At 40.4% G+C, this 19,477-nt stretch overlaps 1 protein-coding gene across 1 annotated transcript in view; it reads right to left on the minus strand.

Moving 5' to 3' along the window:
- Nucleotides 1–8,071: 8,071 nt before the first annotated feature.
- LOC142160160 (EF-hand calcium-binding domain-containing protein 6-like) overlaps nt 8,072–19,477 on the minus strand; it is a 43,944-nt gene continuing 32,538 nt past the window's right edge. Inside the window, exons 16-18 of the mRNA XM_075215115.1 lie at nt 11,959–12,128; nt 9,455–9,611; nt 8,072–8,384 (exon numbers count right to left, since the gene is read on the minus strand). Coding sequence (XP_075071216.1) covers nt 8,163–8,384; nt 9,455–9,611; nt 11,959–12,128 — 549 coding nt within the window. The 3' untranslated portion in view covers nt 8,072–8,162. The remainder of the gene's footprint in view (nt 8,385–9,454; nt 9,612–11,958; nt 12,129–19,477) is intronic.

The following is a 19,477-nucleotide window of genomic DNA, read 5'->3' on the forward strand; positions in this document are numbered from 1 at the left end:
CCAAGAGTTCTCCCATTGTCTGTGACAGAGTCTATAGCAGAGTCTTCGCTGCATTGTTTTCTGTATTCTCTCTTTAAATAATATTGTCATGAATTAAAAACATGCATATTTTTTTTTTTTAGAAGGTCATTAGAAGAGTGTTATGAAAACTGTTACAAACTAAAAAGGTATTGTTTATAGGGCAACTGATCCGAGTTCTCTAGTTTTTCTTGTACAGTTCAGAAAAATAAATAGCAAATATCTTTATGGTGACTACAGGTAACAGCGTTTTTTTCCATAGCACCGATTTTTGTGAATTGTACTCTGTGATGTCTAAGAGAATATCACATTTTTTTTAAAATAAGATAGATCAGTTAGATGGTGCAGGTATTATAGGTATCATGGTGAAGATCTCTATAACAATTTCAGACCGGGCTATCTCGTGATGGGCTAAGGCTGGGGACACACTACAGAAAATTACTCCTAAAGTGACATCTTTAACGATTTTACCAACAACTGATAAAAAAAACAAAGTCCTGATCAGCAGCCGATTCCTGTGTACACACTATACACAGTTTACATTATTTACCTTCAGATCTGTGCTCTTCATCTATTATAACCGTTAGAGATGCTCACTGACCCCCGTGAACTGGTTTTGGTTTTGGATATGGATTAGCTTCGTGTTTTGGATTTGGTTTTGGCAAAACCACCCTCATGTGTTTTGGTTTTGCATTTTTTAGAAAAAATCCTAAAATATGCTAAAATCACATATTTTTGCTCTTTTTTTGTTCCTACATTATTATTAACCTCAATAACACTAATTCCAAGTCATTTGCAGTAAATTTTGACCACCTCACAGATCACAATATTATTTTCATACAGTTTCGGACAAATACTGCAGCAACCTGGCTGGATGGTAAGCGACAGAGCAATGACACAGACACACGGCAGTGGCAGAAAATAAAAATGGTGTAAGATGGATTTGTCCTTGGGACTGCCCTCCCTCCCACCCACCGTTATGTTGGATCTTAAAAAGGAATCCAAAAATCCCGAGATCTGAGATCCGACGACGTAAGGATGACGTTTTGCCTCATTTTCAATTCCGAGGGCGCGCGACAGTACCGAGACGGCTCGGCACGGTACTCGGATCACCTAAGTTCGGGTCTGTTCGGTTCTCGAGGAACTGAGCCTGAGCATCTCTAATAACCATCAGCTGAAAAGATCATGACTCTGCACCCACCCAAGAGCTCTATGGACACTGCCGGTCCTGAGTGCTTACACACTGCAGGATTGGAACGACATCGTTCTATCACTGCACGTGATTTTTAGTTTGGTTTAAAAATCAAATCAAACGATCCGATGAGCTTTGGAACGATTATCATCCATCGTTGCAGTGTACACACTAATGGGATATCGGACCGAATGGTCTTTATTGTGTGGTTGGCCCGATAATCGTCTGAAAACCTCGTAGTGTGTACCCAGCCTTAGAGAGCCACTCTGTGACCTGTTGCTCTGGTCCCACAACGAAATATTACAAATTGTCTGACAGTAACACCAGAATCACTGCTCTTAAACCTGCATCATATGTAACATGCAATCACGAGAGGGGCTGGTGATGGATTATAGGAATAATATCCATACAACCTCACAGACAGACCATCTACCAGGGTCATACTCTGTGGTGTATCAAATATTTGTAAGAATTACTACATTATAATATGTATTTTTTCATCTTTTTCGTGTAATGAAACATTATTGAGGATTTTTAAACACCTGAAGGATCTTTATATTGAGTGCCCTATCTGTATGAGTTTTTTTGCTTGTGTTCACACATTGGGGGGAAATTCAATTCGGTGCAAGAAGACGGAACCGTCGGCAGAGACACATCGCGACATCGCAACAGAATTTTTACTCAAATCTCGGCTCATTTTCCCTCCCGTCCCATAGACATACGAGGAGGAATTGAGCGGAGATTCTGTACTGTATTAGTCGACACTGAGCGCGGTCGGACGCTGCGACATTGTCCCGCGGCACATTGCGGCTAACTGAATTCCCCCCATTGTTTGCAATTTAGTGTATTTTTGTGGCGTGGCTCCTTGTTGTGGGTCAGCAGCATCTCGCTAGGAGTGCTCATAAAAAGTCATTTACAATATTTTTGCACTGATTTGCCAACACAGGACTTGTCCACTTGTGCTTCAGTCCCACCGGTGTGGAGGCCTAATACAGACATAGAAGAGACGTCTTAGAGAGGGGACCCCGTAATTCATGGAAGGGAAAGCAGGGGGGTGGTGAGTTGGTTTTCAAAATTTTCTATATAGATATAGAATTAACCTTTAATGTATCACTAGCTACAAATGTGTCAGTTCAATAGATGGGCGCCCCCATTCAGAGGTATGGAGGAGCCATCATCCAACGAAAGCTGGCAAACCTTACCGCCGGCGAGTTACTGCTGGTGATAGCAGTATTACCGCTGATGGTAACCCTTTGGGCGAAAAAAAAATAATCCCTATACCGAGAACACTGGTTATGACAAACGATAGAGATTTTAAGTCTGTCCATAGCTCTAGAATAGAACTCTAAATCTATGGATATCTTCTCAGCATCCTTTATAATGAGCCTTCTCTCCAGGTAACGGGAGCGACTCTCCCTATTTGCTGTACACCGGGGCATATTTGATTAACACAGGCTCTACTATAGGTGGATTTGTCTTTTAATCAATAAAGCATGTTATTAGCTGCAATGTGTTTTATTTATCATTGTTTATACATCACATCACAATAGGCGATAATTATTATTATTATTATTATTTCCATTTATTTATATAGCGCCACTAATTCCGCAGCGCTGTACAGAGAACTCATTCACATCAGTCCCTGCCCCATTGGGGCTTACAGTCTAAATTCTCTAATATACACACACACAGACAGACAGACAGAGAGAGACACAGACAGGCAGACACACAGATTAGATGATATTAAGGTACATTTATAATATAAGAAGATATTTGGGGACATTTATAATATAAGAAGATATTTGGGGACATTTATAAGATAAGAAGATATTTGGGGACATTTATAAGATAAGAAGATATTTGGGGACATGGTGAAAACAGACAGTGATGTTCCCGGCAGCAGCCAATGTGATATCTTCTTTCTTTTTCTAAACAGCACTAGGAAATTACAGAGCTCCATTTTTATATAACCCTCTTTAAAATGCCAATCTTATCTATTCATATCATTATGTCACTGTCTTTATAACACCAGATTTGGTCTTTGTTTTATGCTGGCATTACAGGGCACAGCGCCATTCGGGCATTTTAGAATCTCACAATTTTCTGACCAGAACAGCGCTAGGTGTTAAAATATAAATGTGCTCTGACTACATAACATAAGATGGCTAAGTCAAAGTAATTCACCTTATAAAGCGAAGCATGCTCCATCTGAACCCTATTGTAGCGTATGAATTTGCTTCAGATCACTTCAACAGCACTTATTGTTCATCAGACCTGATTAATATTCATGAGGTCTGACTAATATTCATGAGACCTGACTAATATTCATGAGGTACTGGTTCCTTGTGTACAGATAGACTACATTTTCATGAATATTATTTTAGCCCACAAAATCGCTATGTGTAAGTGACAGATCAACTTTTTAAATTATAAGTCAGTATAGAACCAGTTTATAACTTTCTCATGTATAAATGTATCTTAATATGAGTTTTAAACATTTTTTATTCAATTTTATTTTTATAGTTACTCCCCCCCCCAGATATTTTCATGTATAATGTTAAAGATACATTGGAACTTGAGAACTGTGCTAAAATAAATAGTAAAACTCACAGCAAAAAACATTGAAACTTTCAATTGTCTCTTTTACAGATTGAAAACTAATTAAAGCTTCTGGGCTGTGTTGGTCTAATACTCTGTAAACTGCAAAATAAATGCAATCTCCAAAGATGATCTCAGTGAGGAAAAACACAACATTATTGCAGACAGAAACCTTATATCTGGTATTCAGGCCAAATGTATGAATCGGGCAGCTTAATCTTGGAAGCGGCAGCATTCAGGAGGCCTGGAGTTTATATTACAGCGCGGGCCGTCTATACATGTCGCAATCTACATGAGAAAGACAGACAACTAGAATTCACTTAGTCAATAACAGCGTTTGATACCGAGCCTGATAAAATTGCAGGAATTAGGGCTGTCTGTTACTGGCAGGGTAATAAGAGCACTTATACATTTCATTCACCCAGCAGCAGTTATTATCTAACAGAGGCACAATGCCAAGTTATATTACAGCTCGTATTTCTTACCTGCTATTTAAAAGCTAATTACCGCAAATAAAAGCTGATCTGTCCATTTGTGGTTTCACCTTTTTAGTTCAGCGCTCAAGTACTATATTAAATATGTCTTCTATGGACACTAAATATGTGATGAATAATTAAAGTGGACGGCTAGGGTGAGAAGAGCGAAGCTTCCAACCACTAAACACACGTGGCCAGGCCACCAAGCAGCCCTGCCACTAACCTAGTCTGACCAGCCACGCCATTGAGATCCATCTCCCAATTTTAGAAATCAGGAGTGAGAATGGGGCGTGGTTACATTGCATGAGTGCGCAGCCATGCTGTGTTGGAGTGTTCTGGTGGTCGTGCCCATCGCTTCCAAAAAGCGCCACTTCTGCAGTGCCAGACACATGAGTGGCAGTGAGTGGGACATAACTACCAAAAGTCCTGATTGTCGGGACGGTCCTTAAAATCGGGACAGTTGGGAGCTATGCCTTAACGCATACTTGCCAACTTTTCCTCGTTGGTTTCAGGGAGATCCCGGGGGAGGTGGGCGTGCTGGGTGGGGCTTGATGAATTGCATAATTTTGGCCCTGCTCCCTAAACGATTGTCACAATTTTGGCCAATTACAGCAGGGGGTGGGGCTAATATGACACAATATTTGTATCATTAAGTCTCGCTCCCTTATCTATTGCGGAGTAGGGAACTTGGAGGTTGCCCTGCTCTCCCGGGAGGTCTCCCAAAAATGCGGGAGTCTCCCGGACATATCGGGAGAGTAGGCAACTATGCATTAAAGAAAAGAAGTTAATGAATCTATAGAGACTGAAGTGTCTTTTACATTTCTGTCTTCATTACTGAAGTCATGTTGTCTTACCTGTCAGTCTTTGATTAAATCTTGGTCTCCATGAAAATGGCCACCTCCATAGGCATCAATACATGGACAATTTCTGAACTGTGTCATCATGCCACAGATGGCGAAGCCAACCACGTCTTGTACTGGCTCAGCATCAGGGAGAATGCCAGACTCTTCAGGGAGTGAGGGGGATCACCCCTATTTCAGGGAGTCTCCCTGATATTCAGGGAGAGTTGGCAAGTATGGATTAACGTATACCTGTCACCAACACACAACTGCACATTAAACAGGTATCTGAGTTGAAACATAACTAAATATATACTTAAACATTCCCATTTTTACATATCAGCATGAACTGAATATTCATCAGTTTGTAAAAGGACGTGGGACCAGCCCATGTACTGGCACGAGCATGCTCAGTGAGTTCCTGAGATACGGCCTGTGACATCATCACACTGCCAGCTTTCCATACATTGGCTATGGATGGTCACATAAATCCAGTGCTAGGAAATTATAATTTCATTTAAATAATGTCTAAAGCCTCTATGACACAGAGAAATGGATGCAATTTTGTAGCCGATTTTTCCCACTAATGATATGTGTGCAATTGTACATTGGAATTAGGTTTTATTAATGTTACATTTTTCAGAGCTGCAATATACACGTGAAACATCTGTACAGTAAATACATGTGGTCAGTAAATGTACTGCTGAAATTACAAACGAAGAAGAAAATTAAATTGTGACGGCTTAAAGGACATTGTTGCTTTTAAAGAAATTGATTTTTAATTACGTCTTAAAACTATAATCTGCAGGGTGACTGGGAGCTTTAGTGTAGAAGGTTTAGCAATGTCTCCTGTGGATTAATAGTTTACTTTACAGTATGTGCACATTCTTACCATAATAAAAGAGAAAAAAGAAAGTTTTTCTCAGATATGTTTATCATACATTTTGTTTAAAAAAAAAAAAAATGAATGTGGATTTATTGCATTTTTTTAAAGTGCAGTATTTTTTACATGCCTTTTTATGTCCTAATCCTAATTTTTACAATTTTTATGCTTTTTTTTTGTTTTTTCAATCTCTTAATTCAAATTTTACAAGGTAAAGTGAGTAACAATACAGGTAATTAAACTAAATCTTCCTCAAACTAAAATCTGACATCCTCTCTTGGAAGCCCCAAATTATATCGTGGCTGGGCAGGATCATCGCCGTTAAAATGTCTATTCTCCCTCCGCTCCTTTATCTATTCCAGACACTTCCCGTTAGAGTTCCCATCTCTGAATTAATCGCTATGCAGCGACACTTAGTTAAATTTGTTTGGCGGGGTAGGACTCCCAGGGTCCGACTAACCCAGCTTAAGAAACCTACAACCCCCAATGCATCAGCATTAGCCAATTAGCAATTATACATGAAACAAATATATCAAATTGCACAGAACTTGACGTACAGTATTATCTGCAGAGTAATCAGTGGTGATCTGGCATTAGGAGAAGTGGCGATCTGGCATTAGGAGAAGTGGCGGCTGGCATACCACCGTATATATCCCCACTTTGACCAACTGAGTGTAACTGTGATATCCACAATAAAGTATTGTATATTTAGATGTCACTTGTCAATTGTGCGATGATTGAGGTCTACAGATAATCCTGTAGATGGGATATCTTGGTTGTATTAACCATTTCGCTATATGTTGGAAGAAGGGACTAGAAGTTATGGAGAGAGGACAATAATTGGATAAGTAGGCTTGCTATTAGCAATTTACAGGAATCGCAAGAAATTACAAGGGATGTTGTAGTAAAAACATTATGGTGTGTATTGCAGTTCACTAAAAGCACACTGGATATCACAGTAATGAAAAAACAGGTGAAAACAACATGCTCTGAGGTAGTGCAGGGATGAGTTACAGTCAAAAGACAGTACAAACATATATCACAGTCTTTGTGGCAATGATGTAATATAACACAGTCTTTGTGGCAATGTAGGAATATAACACTGGACCATTGCAAATGCCCAGCAGAGAGAGAAAGAGCAGTGATAACTACTGCATTTTGCTATATTGTGAAGAGCTATAACAATAGTGCCCTAATGCAAAGCCAGATATTAGGAAACAGCAGAATGTTAGTTGCAAAGCCAGGTTGGAGAATCCAGGAGACAGCTGAATGTAGAGGCAGGAACTGCTTGATGCAATGTCAGAACCACATTGAACACAGATACAGGAACCAGGAAGCTAGCGTTTAACAGTATCACTGGCAATGAGTTCAGGACAGGTGAGAGCTTATAAAATGCAACCTTCCAATCAGCAGTCAGCACCTGAATTGTATAGCAGGTGTGTGTAAGAAGCAGAATGCAAAGCAGATTAATACCTTACACAAAGTATAGTGTGGGAGGAGAAGAGGGAGTTGGGGGCGATTGGTTGAAGCAGGGGGGATAAGAGGGAGAGGGTGGGTGAGCCAGTAGGATTTCATCCTATTTTAAAGGGAAATAATATATGAAAAACACATGGGGAGAAAACACATGTGTTCATGGGACCTTAGTTGCTGTGTTTAGGGCACACCTCTCCCACTTCAAACTCCATTTTACCTACTACTGTTAGCTCTGTGCCACCATGATTCAAACACTAGTTGATCCAACCATGCTGCAGGCAGTTTGGTGATGATGTCATAGATGAAGGACAGATACTGCAATGCATGACTGTATATGTAGTTCTCTGCCACAATCAATGCACACAGTGCATACTGAAAAAAACTTAAAACCAGAAAACAGTTACTGGGATTCCAGGGATCACCTACAATAGGAATTTGTGAGTTCACATTAATAAAACCAGAAATCAAATACAGTTGTTTCGCAAATATTATATTTATTACCGATTTTATTTAAAGATGGAATTATCCTTTAAATTGAGCAGAAACAGGTTACAGGGGGTGGGGTTGAGAGGTGAGGTAGGATCACACCTTGAATAAGCTGCTGTGAACTATAAAGACATATCAGCTGTAATCCTCAGTTATTGTGTCCCATCTATATTTAACCCTTTTCTGCGTGTGTTTTGTCACTTCCTTTTACTATAGTCTAAAACCAGCCGGGAGTATTCGATCTTCTCAGCCAGATCCTTATTGTAGTGAGACATTATGTGATAAATATCATCTTCATCCAGCACAATGTTACATAGTTTCACCACCGATCTGAACTCCGGAAGCTGGAGGAACCCGGATCCGTTACTGTCCAGCTTCTTGCAGGCTTCAAAGAGGTTCCTCATCTCTGTGCTGGATAACTGGAGAAGAGAGGAAACCACTTATTATACACATTATAGAAACCAGTGTAGGATGTATTTAGACAAAACTGTTTAAAGCTATAATGTGTCAGAGCTAGTCAGCTGACGGGGTATTTACTATCCCACTTAGATTATAGAAACACAAATGGAAGCACAAAAACACAGCAATGTATTTAGTAAGCTTTTCACGATGGCATATACTGTATAAACTAATGCATTATACTGATCTGAACACATAAAGCAACTGAACGGATTTTCTTTCATGTAAACATCCTACAGTATATAACTGAGAGGCTCAGATTTCTGCTCCTTTTATTATCTGTTGACTTTTCAATTGTAATATTAAGGACAGAATTTATAATGGGTTGGGTACGCTTGATGGATGAGGGAAAAATCCAACATCGACAAGCCCTCCAACTAAAATCCGAATTTCTGCAAAACCGATGTGAAAATAAACAGACTTATATTGAAGCTGACGCTGGAGATCTCCGATTCGACCACCAAGCTGACAGCAAGTTATCACGATTGGAGAAGTGTTCAGTGCTGCAGCTTGACATCATTGCGACGTCTGTCGATAAAAATTTAAAGCGGCAATGTGGGGTTGTTTAAACACTTAACCATAGGGGTCCCCACATTGCTGCTTTAAATTTCTATTAAGAGACATCACGATGAGGTCAAGCTGCAGTGCCGAACACTTCTCCAATCGGAGTAACCTGCTGTCGGCATGGCGATCCAATCGGAGATCTCCAGCGTCGGCTTCAAGGTACGTCTGTTTATTTTCACATCGGTTTTGCAGAAATTCAGATTTTCTTTGTAGGGCTTCTCCATGTTGGATTAGTGGTAATTGTGAAGACAATTACCACCGTTCATAATTTGGTGTTTGCTGTATAATCTTCAGGAGTCCTGTTTTTCCCATCATTGTTCTCATTTTGTTAGTTGATTGGAGGAGTCACCAATTTTTGATACAATGTTTTACTCTAGGATATTCCCAGGTATATAAAATAACAGTCATACAGATCACTGTATCACAGATCTGTGCATCGTATCTCATAGTGCTACTATGTCCGCACCTTCTGTCGTAGTTTGGAAGTGATGGCACTCAGTCCGAGCTCCATAGTCCCTCTCGGGGAAGCCCTTTTGCCCTCAGAAGTAGCTGCCTTCACTCCATTTTCTCTAATCGCAGCTCTTCCGGTCTGATATGGCTGAAGGAACTTTACATAGGAAACCCTGCAATTATAAAGCTCTTACTAGGATTTACATACATTATATACAAACTTTTTACAGGGTTGGCGTGGGGTAGAAGGTGAAGGAAGTAGGGTTGAGAGTCAGGTTAGTTTATCCTAACACTGATGAATGTTTAAAACATCTTTTTAAGAGTGTTTGAAAATGACACATGTATGACACATGTATGTAGCCAAATTGGACAAAATCCAGTCATTGGGTCCCTGGTTTTATACATAATGCATGTGTGCTGTTATATCAGAGTGTGTGCTCAGCCTGACCCTGGCTCTATCTACCTGTGGCTGGACTGTTATACGTCACATCTACAACAATTACATAGATCAAAATAATATTCCAAAGCTATAAATGTATTATATAATTCTATGGTTGCAGAAAGCATGGATGGAACCTATAGTAGAAATACAGGATCTGTACGCAACTTGCACGTAACACGAGATAAAAAGAAGAGCACGAAACTTGAGCGCATTTCTGCAGATATCCAAATCCAAGAAAGATGTTTCGATTTGAATCTGGGTGTACGTAAGCTCTGCCTAAATGCATAAATGTATCTACATACAATACATGTTCATAGTGTCTCATATGTTTTGTGCTATCTAGTGGCATATGTGTACTTTTAAAAGAAATATTACGCTGTTTCACTATCAGTCAGTATCACTATCAGTCAGTATCACTGTCAGTCAGTATCACTATCAGTCACTATCAGTCACTATCACTATCAGTCACTATCACTTTCACTATCAATTAGTATAACTATCAGTTAGTATCACTATCAGTCACTATCACTATCAGTCAGTATCACTATCAGTCACTATCACTATCAGTCACTATCACTGTCAGTCAGTATCGCTATCAGTCAGTATCACAATCAGTCACTATCACTATCAGTCAGTATCACTGTCAGTCAGTATCACTTTCAGTCAGTATCACTTTCAGTCAGTATCACTGCCAGTCAGTATCACTATTAGTCAGTATCACAATCAGTCACTATCACTATCAGTCAGTATCACTATCAGTCAATATCACTGTCAGTCACTATCACTATCAGTCACTATCACTATCAGTCACTGTCACTATCAGTCTGTATCACTGTCAGTCACTATCACTATCAGTCACTATCACTATCAGTCACTATCACTATCAGTCAGTATCACTGTCAGTCAGTATCACTATCAGTCACTATCACTATCAGTTACTATCACTATCAGTCAGTATCACTGTCAGTCAGTATCACTATCAGTCGGCCAGTACACCTGGCCTGTAGCTGTAAATGATACCACTGAAATAAGCGTACATCAGGCCATAATGTTTAATATACTTAATGCAACCTGATTGGTTGTAAGGAATCACATCATGTTCTATAATAAAACAGTTCATAGTAACCTGAGGTTTTTGTCAGCCTGGTGCAAATCAACAGAATGAAAACACATAAAAGTGTAGTTTTTCCTGCTATCTGGAGCACCATGCCTCATGTCTACCAAGTTATATTTAAATGTTTCCTCTGACAGTCACCTTCTCATTAATTAAGTTTAGCAGTGCTCCTCACAGTGTCTGAAAGAGTAAACTCTGCTGTCTTAGCCAGAAAATAAATGTATCCATCAAATATTCCTCACATTTCCTTCTTATAGCGAGACAGAGAATATATTGAAAGAAAATATGTATTAGATAGCACTTGTGGTCTCTACGGTGTACCTGTTGCTCTGGAACATATATTGTATTGTAAGGGAATAATGTGTGATATGATTCCTTATAAAATAATGTGTGTGTTGAAATATATGTATTCAGATATATGATATATGCACAGATATATTAAATGGAAATAATACAGTTATGTGCAAGTGAGATTTTTTGTGGCAAGAAGGTGATAAGATCTTTGTGACAGGAACCAGCCTGGAAGGTGATAACATCTACCCCTGCAGTCAAGATACGAGATCAGGCATATCACAAACTGTTACACCGATAAGATGTTCTAACTGTTCCAACCACAACTGGCAGATGTTTCCTCACAGAAGTGATAAACAATTCAATATATGGACATGTTATATGATAAGTGCTTTTTGCAATAATCAAGACAATCTTTCTTGCGTTGTGGACTGCCTATAAAATACCCCCTGATTAAAGGAACAATAGCTCAGTTTATCTTGACCTCAATTGCATATGTCATGATTTCTGGACTCCTGATCGATCAGTAAAGAACACATACGATATCTGAAGGTAGCTGATTTCAAAGACAAGAATTGCCTTAACAGTATGGTCTACTTGTTGCTCTATAATGTACAAATGTTTTATTTTATTCAAGTCTTGAAAACAAAATCCATCATTTCATTGAACATACCTGTTCTGACCGTGACCGAATTTGGCAATGATAGTGTCACACTGGTGCCTGGTCAGATCTGGACTCAGTTCTTTCAGAATGTCCAGAAATTCTTCTGCTGTGACATATCCAGAATTCAGAGGGTCCAACTCCTTGAACTGGACCCAGAGATCTTTGGCAATGTGTCGCACCTGAAACAAAGCAGTGACCACCACTATCTATTTATTGCACTCAGTAATATTCTGAATCAAGGTCTCTCCCTCTGATCGAGTAACTACAGATTTGCAGAGTAACTAGAGTACATTGTCTCTGTGATAGAAATGGGTCATAATGGCAGGAATGCTGCTATTCTGTAAATATTGTTTGTTAAAATATTACAATTATTTTTATTCGTTACAGACAAAATATAAAGTCTGTCCGGGTGCTGAGGGGTGCTCAGTGTAGCCCAATTGCGGCTTTCATTTGTACTGTGATTCCATTAGTTTCTCTGGCCCTATTATTTTAATGGGGTTTCTACATACATCACACAACACCACTGAAATTAATGGGCCATAGGACAGAATGGGCCATTGACATGATTGGGAACAATACAGCACAATGCTGATTAAACTGCTCTTGTTAACCCCTAATGGGTACACTCTCATAGAAACCAACTGACTTTTAACAAAGTGCAGCAACAGGCTTTGAACGCATTGAAATGGAACAAGTAGTGTGAAAAAAAATTGCTCCGCAACGCAGATGCACAGGGACGCAAGTATGAACGCAAATGTGTTGAAATTGCAAGTCAGATGCAGCATTTAAATGCAAGTGGGTAACTAACATAAGACTGAACATTGTATATAATACCCACAAATGTCACTTCTTGGTTGTCCTATCTCCCATTGCGGTCTTTCATACAGCAAGTAAGAGACAGTTTTCCAGCACAAAGAGTTAATATATCAGTCTGCGATTCTGCATCTGTTGAACCCAGAATTTCTCCAGTGTTCTTACAATTCTACACTTCTATTCCGTTCATTTGTGTCTGGCTGCTCATTATACAGCAATCAGCATCCGCGTTTCTACCATCTTCTTCTCCAGTTTCTCTCCATAAAATCCACCTTAACCCCGTTCCCCAGAATAAAAGCTTTTTAATGATTAGAATCAAGGCCCTTTATCCCAAGCCTCGCAGATCCATTAGTTGACTCGTCAATGTCTTTCTTAACACACTGCATCCATTGTGCTGCGGATGTCCCTCTTCTTAAAGCATGCAGCTCGGAGACAACTAATTGTGTTTTATATTAGAAGTGTCTGTGTCAGCGGATAAAGCATTTCTGTATCAATTTATGTACTGGCGATATGGATATTTTTCATGGAAAATGAACACCTTTAACCTAGATTGTGCGATTTAGCAAAAGGAGAACACAGATTTATTTAATTCAGGCTTTTTATCTTTAACCATTATGGGCATAAGATATACTGCACAGAGAACTGGCGTGTACAGTCAAATACAGATGTAACACTGGTCTTCTAAACGTACGGTGCAATCCGGTCATTTGCTAACAGAGGATGGCAAGCTAGTTGGCTGTGCACGATCCCCGTCAAGTCCATTGTGTTACAATTGCTGTGTGGCACAGTTAGAGGTGAACGATGCAACAAGTGACATCAGCTAGATTGTACTTTGCAGAAGTCGAAGTTGTTCAATCAATTTATACCTAGATTGAGCAGCACGGTGGCTCAGTGGTTAGCACTTCTGCCTCACAACACTGGGGTCATAAGTTTGATTCCCTACTATGGTCTTATCTGTGAGGAGTTTGTATGTTCTCCCCGTGTTTGCGTGGGTTTCCTCCGGGTGCTCTGGTTTCCTCCCATACTTCAAAAACATACTGGTAGGTTAATTAGCTGCCATCAAAATTGACCCTAGTCTCTCTATCTCTTTATCTCTCTCTCTCTCTCTCTCTGTGTTAGGGAATTTAGACTGTAAGCTCCAATGGGGCAGGGACTGATGTGAGTGAGTTCTCTGTACAGCGCTGCGGAATTAGTGGCGCTATATAAATAACTGATGATGATGATAGATTGTAGCGTACATCTAAAACTTCTGACCTCCAACTGTAGCATATATAAACTTTTTCAGGGAAAGATGTGTGTTAAAGGCTGTTTACCCATAAGTGTGGTTGCTAATGGTCACTCATTAGTGCAACTGCCTTTGTCATGTGGTGGAAATGAGCACTTGTGGTTGGGGGGGGGGGTCAAGGGAGGTCGCACAACATTGCACCTGCGGTGAATGCAAATAAATGGTGCATTCAGGGCCGGTACTGTCACTAGGCAAACTTAGGCAGACACCTGAAGCAGCAATGTTTAGGGGCACCTAAAACAGTGACTGAGGTTTGTGTTTGGAAAGAAGGGTGTGCAGGAGAAGAGGGTGATCAACAGTGTCAAAAGCAACAGAGAGATCCAGTGATGAGTTTGGAGAAATGACCCATAAGCTTTGCAGTAAGTAGATCATTGATTGTTGGGGGCAGTAGCCTGAACCCATTCATTAAGGAACGCAAAGTGAATACTATTTGTGTGTTTTTTTTTAATTGGATGGAAACTGCACACACGTACGCCCATGTTCAAGTACAAGCGGATCTGAAGAAATGTTTCCAGTTGAAGTAAGTAAACTCTACCTATATTCACACAGCAGGATACACACAATGCATATGTATATTGTCCCATCAGAATGCACAGTACGAAAAAAATAAATAAATTACATTAACACCTATTAATACTATAATCATGCATGGGGAGACGTATGTGGGGTTAGACGTGTGTGATTTCTGCACTAAGTGGGATTTTCTCACAAAGTGGACGAAAATGCACAGTTAGACAACACAGCAACTAATCCTCATCTTTCTCTTCTCTTTTCATCTTCAGGTATGTTCATCCATGCTGCTACTACTACTCTGATCATTATTCTGTGAATTTCATCCCTGCAATCTGTGTTTAAGTATGTTCATCCATGCTGCTACTACTACTCTGATCATTATTCTGTGAATTTCATCCCTGCAATCTGTGTTTAAGTATGTTCATCCATGCTGCTACTACTACTCTGATCATTATTCTGTGAATTTCATCCCTGCAATCTGTGTTTAAGTATGTTCATCCATGCTGCTACTACTACTCTGATCATTATTCTGTGAATTTCATCCCTGCAATCTGTGTTTAAGTATGTTCATCCATGCTGCTACTACTACTCTGATCATTATTCTGTGAATTTCATCCCTGCAATCTGTGTTTAAGTATGTTCATCCATGCTGCTACTACTACTCTGATCATTATTCTGTGAATTTCATCCCTGCAATCTGTGTTTAAGTATGTTCATCCATGCTGCTACTACTACTCTGATCATTATTCTGTGAATTTCATCCCTGCAATCTGTGTTTAAGTATGTTCATCCATGCTGCTACTACTACTCTGATCATTATTCTGTGAATTTCATCCCTGCAATCTGTGTTTAAGTATGTTATAGGAAACTGTTATCTGTTTAAACTTAGGTTGGCACAGTCTTTTATTGCTGCCTAATTTATGATAGGTATCTGGCCTCCTCTATCCTTTCCCACAAATGTTTTCTTTTCCTTTGATTAGCTGACCAATTAGCACATCTGTAGTGTATTCCTAAATTAGACTGACTACATCTTAGTTTCATTCTATGGGGAGACGTATGTGGGGTTAGACGTGTGTGATTTCTGCACTAAGTGGGATTTTCTCACAAAGTGGACGAAAATGCACAGTTGGACAAACATTGGACTACATTTGACTTGATTTAACTCCCAGCAATAAGCAACATCTGCCACAGCCTATTTCTGCACTACTTGTCTATTTATATGGAATACTGCTAAGAGGTAATTCTTAAAATATCCTTGCTTTTTGCTTTTACCCCTTTTTTCACAATGTTTCACAAATTGCTTTTCTTAGTCTCATTTCATGGCATGATCTTTAGGACTGTGTCATCTTTCACCCCTCCACCAACACACAAATTTGTTCATATTGCACCTGCATTACTCCACTCACCTCTATTTAACACCCATGAACTGTTGTCCTATTTATTATCTCTAACAAGTACAGCCTCCACCTGTCGCCAGAAAATAAAAGGCCACACATCTTACAATCCCCTTGCCTATCTTTCGCTCACTCTGCTTCTATTAGCTGGTGATATATCACCTAATCCAGGTCCCCCACACTCCTCACACACACATACATCAGAACACTACCGTTCTATAGCAAACCTCAAACACATCACCTGTCTACCCTCTCTTCCCAAGTCCTTTAAATGTGCCCTTTGGAATGCACGATCTGTTTGTAACAAACTTACCTCCGTTCATGATCTCTTCCTCTCAAAAAACCTCAACCTTCTGGCAATAACAGAAACATGGCTCATGCAATCAGACACTGCCTCACCTGCAGCACTTTCACATGGTGGCCTCCATCTCACCCACACCTCCAGACCTGAAGGCAGACAAGGAGGTGGGGTTGGACTACTTCTCTCCCCACAGTGCACATACACAGTTCTACCAAATGTCCCATCACTCACGTTCACATCTTTTGAAGTACATGCTATTCGCATTTTTAATCCATTCTCCCTACGTGTTGCGGTGATCTATCGTCCCCCTGGAGCACACCAACAATTTATTGAGGATTTCTCTGCATGGCTCCCTCACTTCTTATCTTCAGACATCCCCACCATCATCATGGGTGACTTCAACATCCCCATTGATAACCCACCTTCCAAAGCTGCTTCCAAACTACTCTCTCTAACATCCTCACTTGACCTCTCCCAGTGGATTGAATCATCTACTCATAAGGATGGCCACTGCCTTGATCTTGTTTTCTCTAGACTATGCTCAGTTTCTAACTTTATTAATACACCCTTCCCCCTCTCGGATCATCACCTTATCAGCTACACTCTCACCCCCACTGTTTTAACCTCTCTACTGTCTAACTCAACCAAGCCTCCTCATACTCGTAGAAATCTGAATTCTATTAATCTTCAACAATTTTCCACCTCTCTCCAACACCTTCTCTCCCCTATCTCTACATTCTCATCCCCTGAGATGGCAGTACCTCATTTTCACCTAACCTTAGCAACGGCCCTTGATCAAGTGGCTCCAGCGACACTTCATACTACACGTCGACTTCGATGTCAACCGTGGCACACCAAAGCAACACGAAATCTTCAAAAACTGTCCCGTAAAGCAGAACGTCACTGGCGTAAATCTCGAAGCTCTAATGACTTCTTCACATATACTTCTGTCTACCACTCCTATCGAAATGCTCTGGACACTGCAAAACAAACATACTTTCAATCTCTTATCTATGCTCAGGCTTCTAACCCCAAACGCCTTTTCAATACATTTAATCATCTTCTCAATCCTCCCACCCCAAACCCTCCATCTACTATCAGTGCTCAGGATCTTGCTACCTACTTCAAGGACAAGATTGATAAGATCAGACTAGAAATGGTATCCTCTTCCTCAACAAGCCATCAGCTCATTTCCTTCCCACTACCCTCTGACACCCTCTCTTCATTTGACCCCACAAATGAAGAGGAAATTTCTACGCTCTTCTTATCTTCCTACTCTACCTCCTGTCCTCTTGATCCTATTCCCTCGCAAATTGGTAGATCCCTGTCTTCTGTGCTCATTTCACCTCTAACTCAAATCTGTAATCTCTCACTCTCTACTGGCATCTTTCCATCACTATACAAGCATGCAGTGATTACTCCTATTCTAAAAAAACAAAACTCCGACCCAAACTCTCTCTCAAATTACCGTCCCATCTCTCAGCTCCCTTGCCCCTCCAAGCTTCTAGAGAGACTTGCCTACACTCGCCTCACACGCTTTCTTTCCGCAAACAACCTGTTGGATCCTCTTCAGTCAGGCTTTCGTTCTCAACACTCCACAGAGACTGCGCTGACCAAGGTTGTTAATGATCTGATCACTGCTAAGACTGAACGCCATTACTCTCTCCTAATTCTCCTTGATCTCTCGGCTGCATTTGACACAGTTGACCACTCTCTTCTCATACAAACGCTGCAATCCCTAGGTCTTCAAGACACAGTTCTATCCTGGTTCTCATCTTACCTCTCTAATCGCTCTTTCACTGTTAATTTCTCTGGAGCCACATCTGCTCCGCTTCCCCTATCAGTTGGAGTACCACAAGGCTCGGTGCTAGGTCCTCTGCTGTTCTCTATCTATACCGCTTCTCTTGGAAATCTAATAAGTTCCTTTGGCTTTCAGTATCATCTCTATGCGGATGATACCCAAATCTATCTATCCTCTCCTGATATCTCGACATCTGTGTTGTCCCGTGTAACTGACTGTCTTTCTGCCATTTCATCTTGGATGTCCTCTCGTCAACTCAAACTTAATCTTTCTAAAACAGAGTTAATAATATTCCCACCCGCCAACAAGAGCATACCTGACATTTCTATCTCTGTTGATAACATGACCATAAATCCCACCCCACAAGCTCGCTGCCTAGGTGTAATCCTTGATTCACGCCTATCCTTTGTTCCCCACATTGACTCTATATCTAAATCATGTTACATACATCTAAAGAACATTTCCAGAATCCGCACATATCTCACACAAGACACTGCTAAAACCTTAATTCATGCACTAATCATCTCCCGCATTGACTATTGCAATTCCCTCCTTACTGGTCTTCCCAAAAACAGACTCAAACCCCTAAAATCTATTTTGCATGCTTCGGCAAGACTGATTTTCCTTGCAAATAGCTATTCCTCTGTTGAATCACTCTGTATGTCTCTACACTGGCTGCCTGTCTTCTACCGAATCCAATATAAAATACTTTTACTAACCTACAAGGCCATCAACAAAGCTGCACCAACATACATCTCCTCTCTTGTCTCAAAATATCTCCCAACTCGGCAACTCCGTTCTGCAAAAGATCTGCGTCTCTCATCCACCCTCATTACATCCTCCCATTCCCGGTTACAGGACTTTTTTCGGGCTGCACCCACTCTATGGAACTCTCTCCCTCGCACAATAAGACTCTCCTCTGTTCTACAAACTTTCAAGCGTTCTCTGAAAACCTACCTATTCAGACAAGCGTATAATATTCCTCAACCACCATCTTAACCTCACTACCTTTAGCCTGTTACACAATTTCACACAAGACAACTACCCCCGGACCAACATTATTGTGTGACAGGATCATTTAGCTTATGAGTCACCCTACCTTTGCAGTCTGGCTGGGCCAAGATGCAAAATGTATACTTACAATCTATGGGACAATGGGAGATTGACACATGAGGTTAAGCTTGCGAGCAGGGCCTTCTCACCTCTTTGTCTGTTTTACCCAGTTTGTTTATTAGTTTATTACGTTTGTCCCCAATTGTAAAGCGCTACGGAATATGTTGGCGCTATATAAATAACTGATGATGATGATGATGATGTTTACAGTTGCTTCTGATTTCAAACACATGTTCTAGCTGCATCCGCAACCATCATCACAACCACTCGGCACTTACACAGGACCTGTAGCTGGTACAAGTGATACG

This window comes from Mixophyes fleayi, chromosome 6, assembly GCF_038048845.1.
Source record: "Mixophyes fleayi isolate aMixFle1 chromosome 6, aMixFle1.hap1, whole genome shotgun sequence".
NCBI lineage: Eukaryota > Metazoa > Chordata > Amphibia > Anura > Limnodynastidae > Mixophyes > Mixophyes fleayi.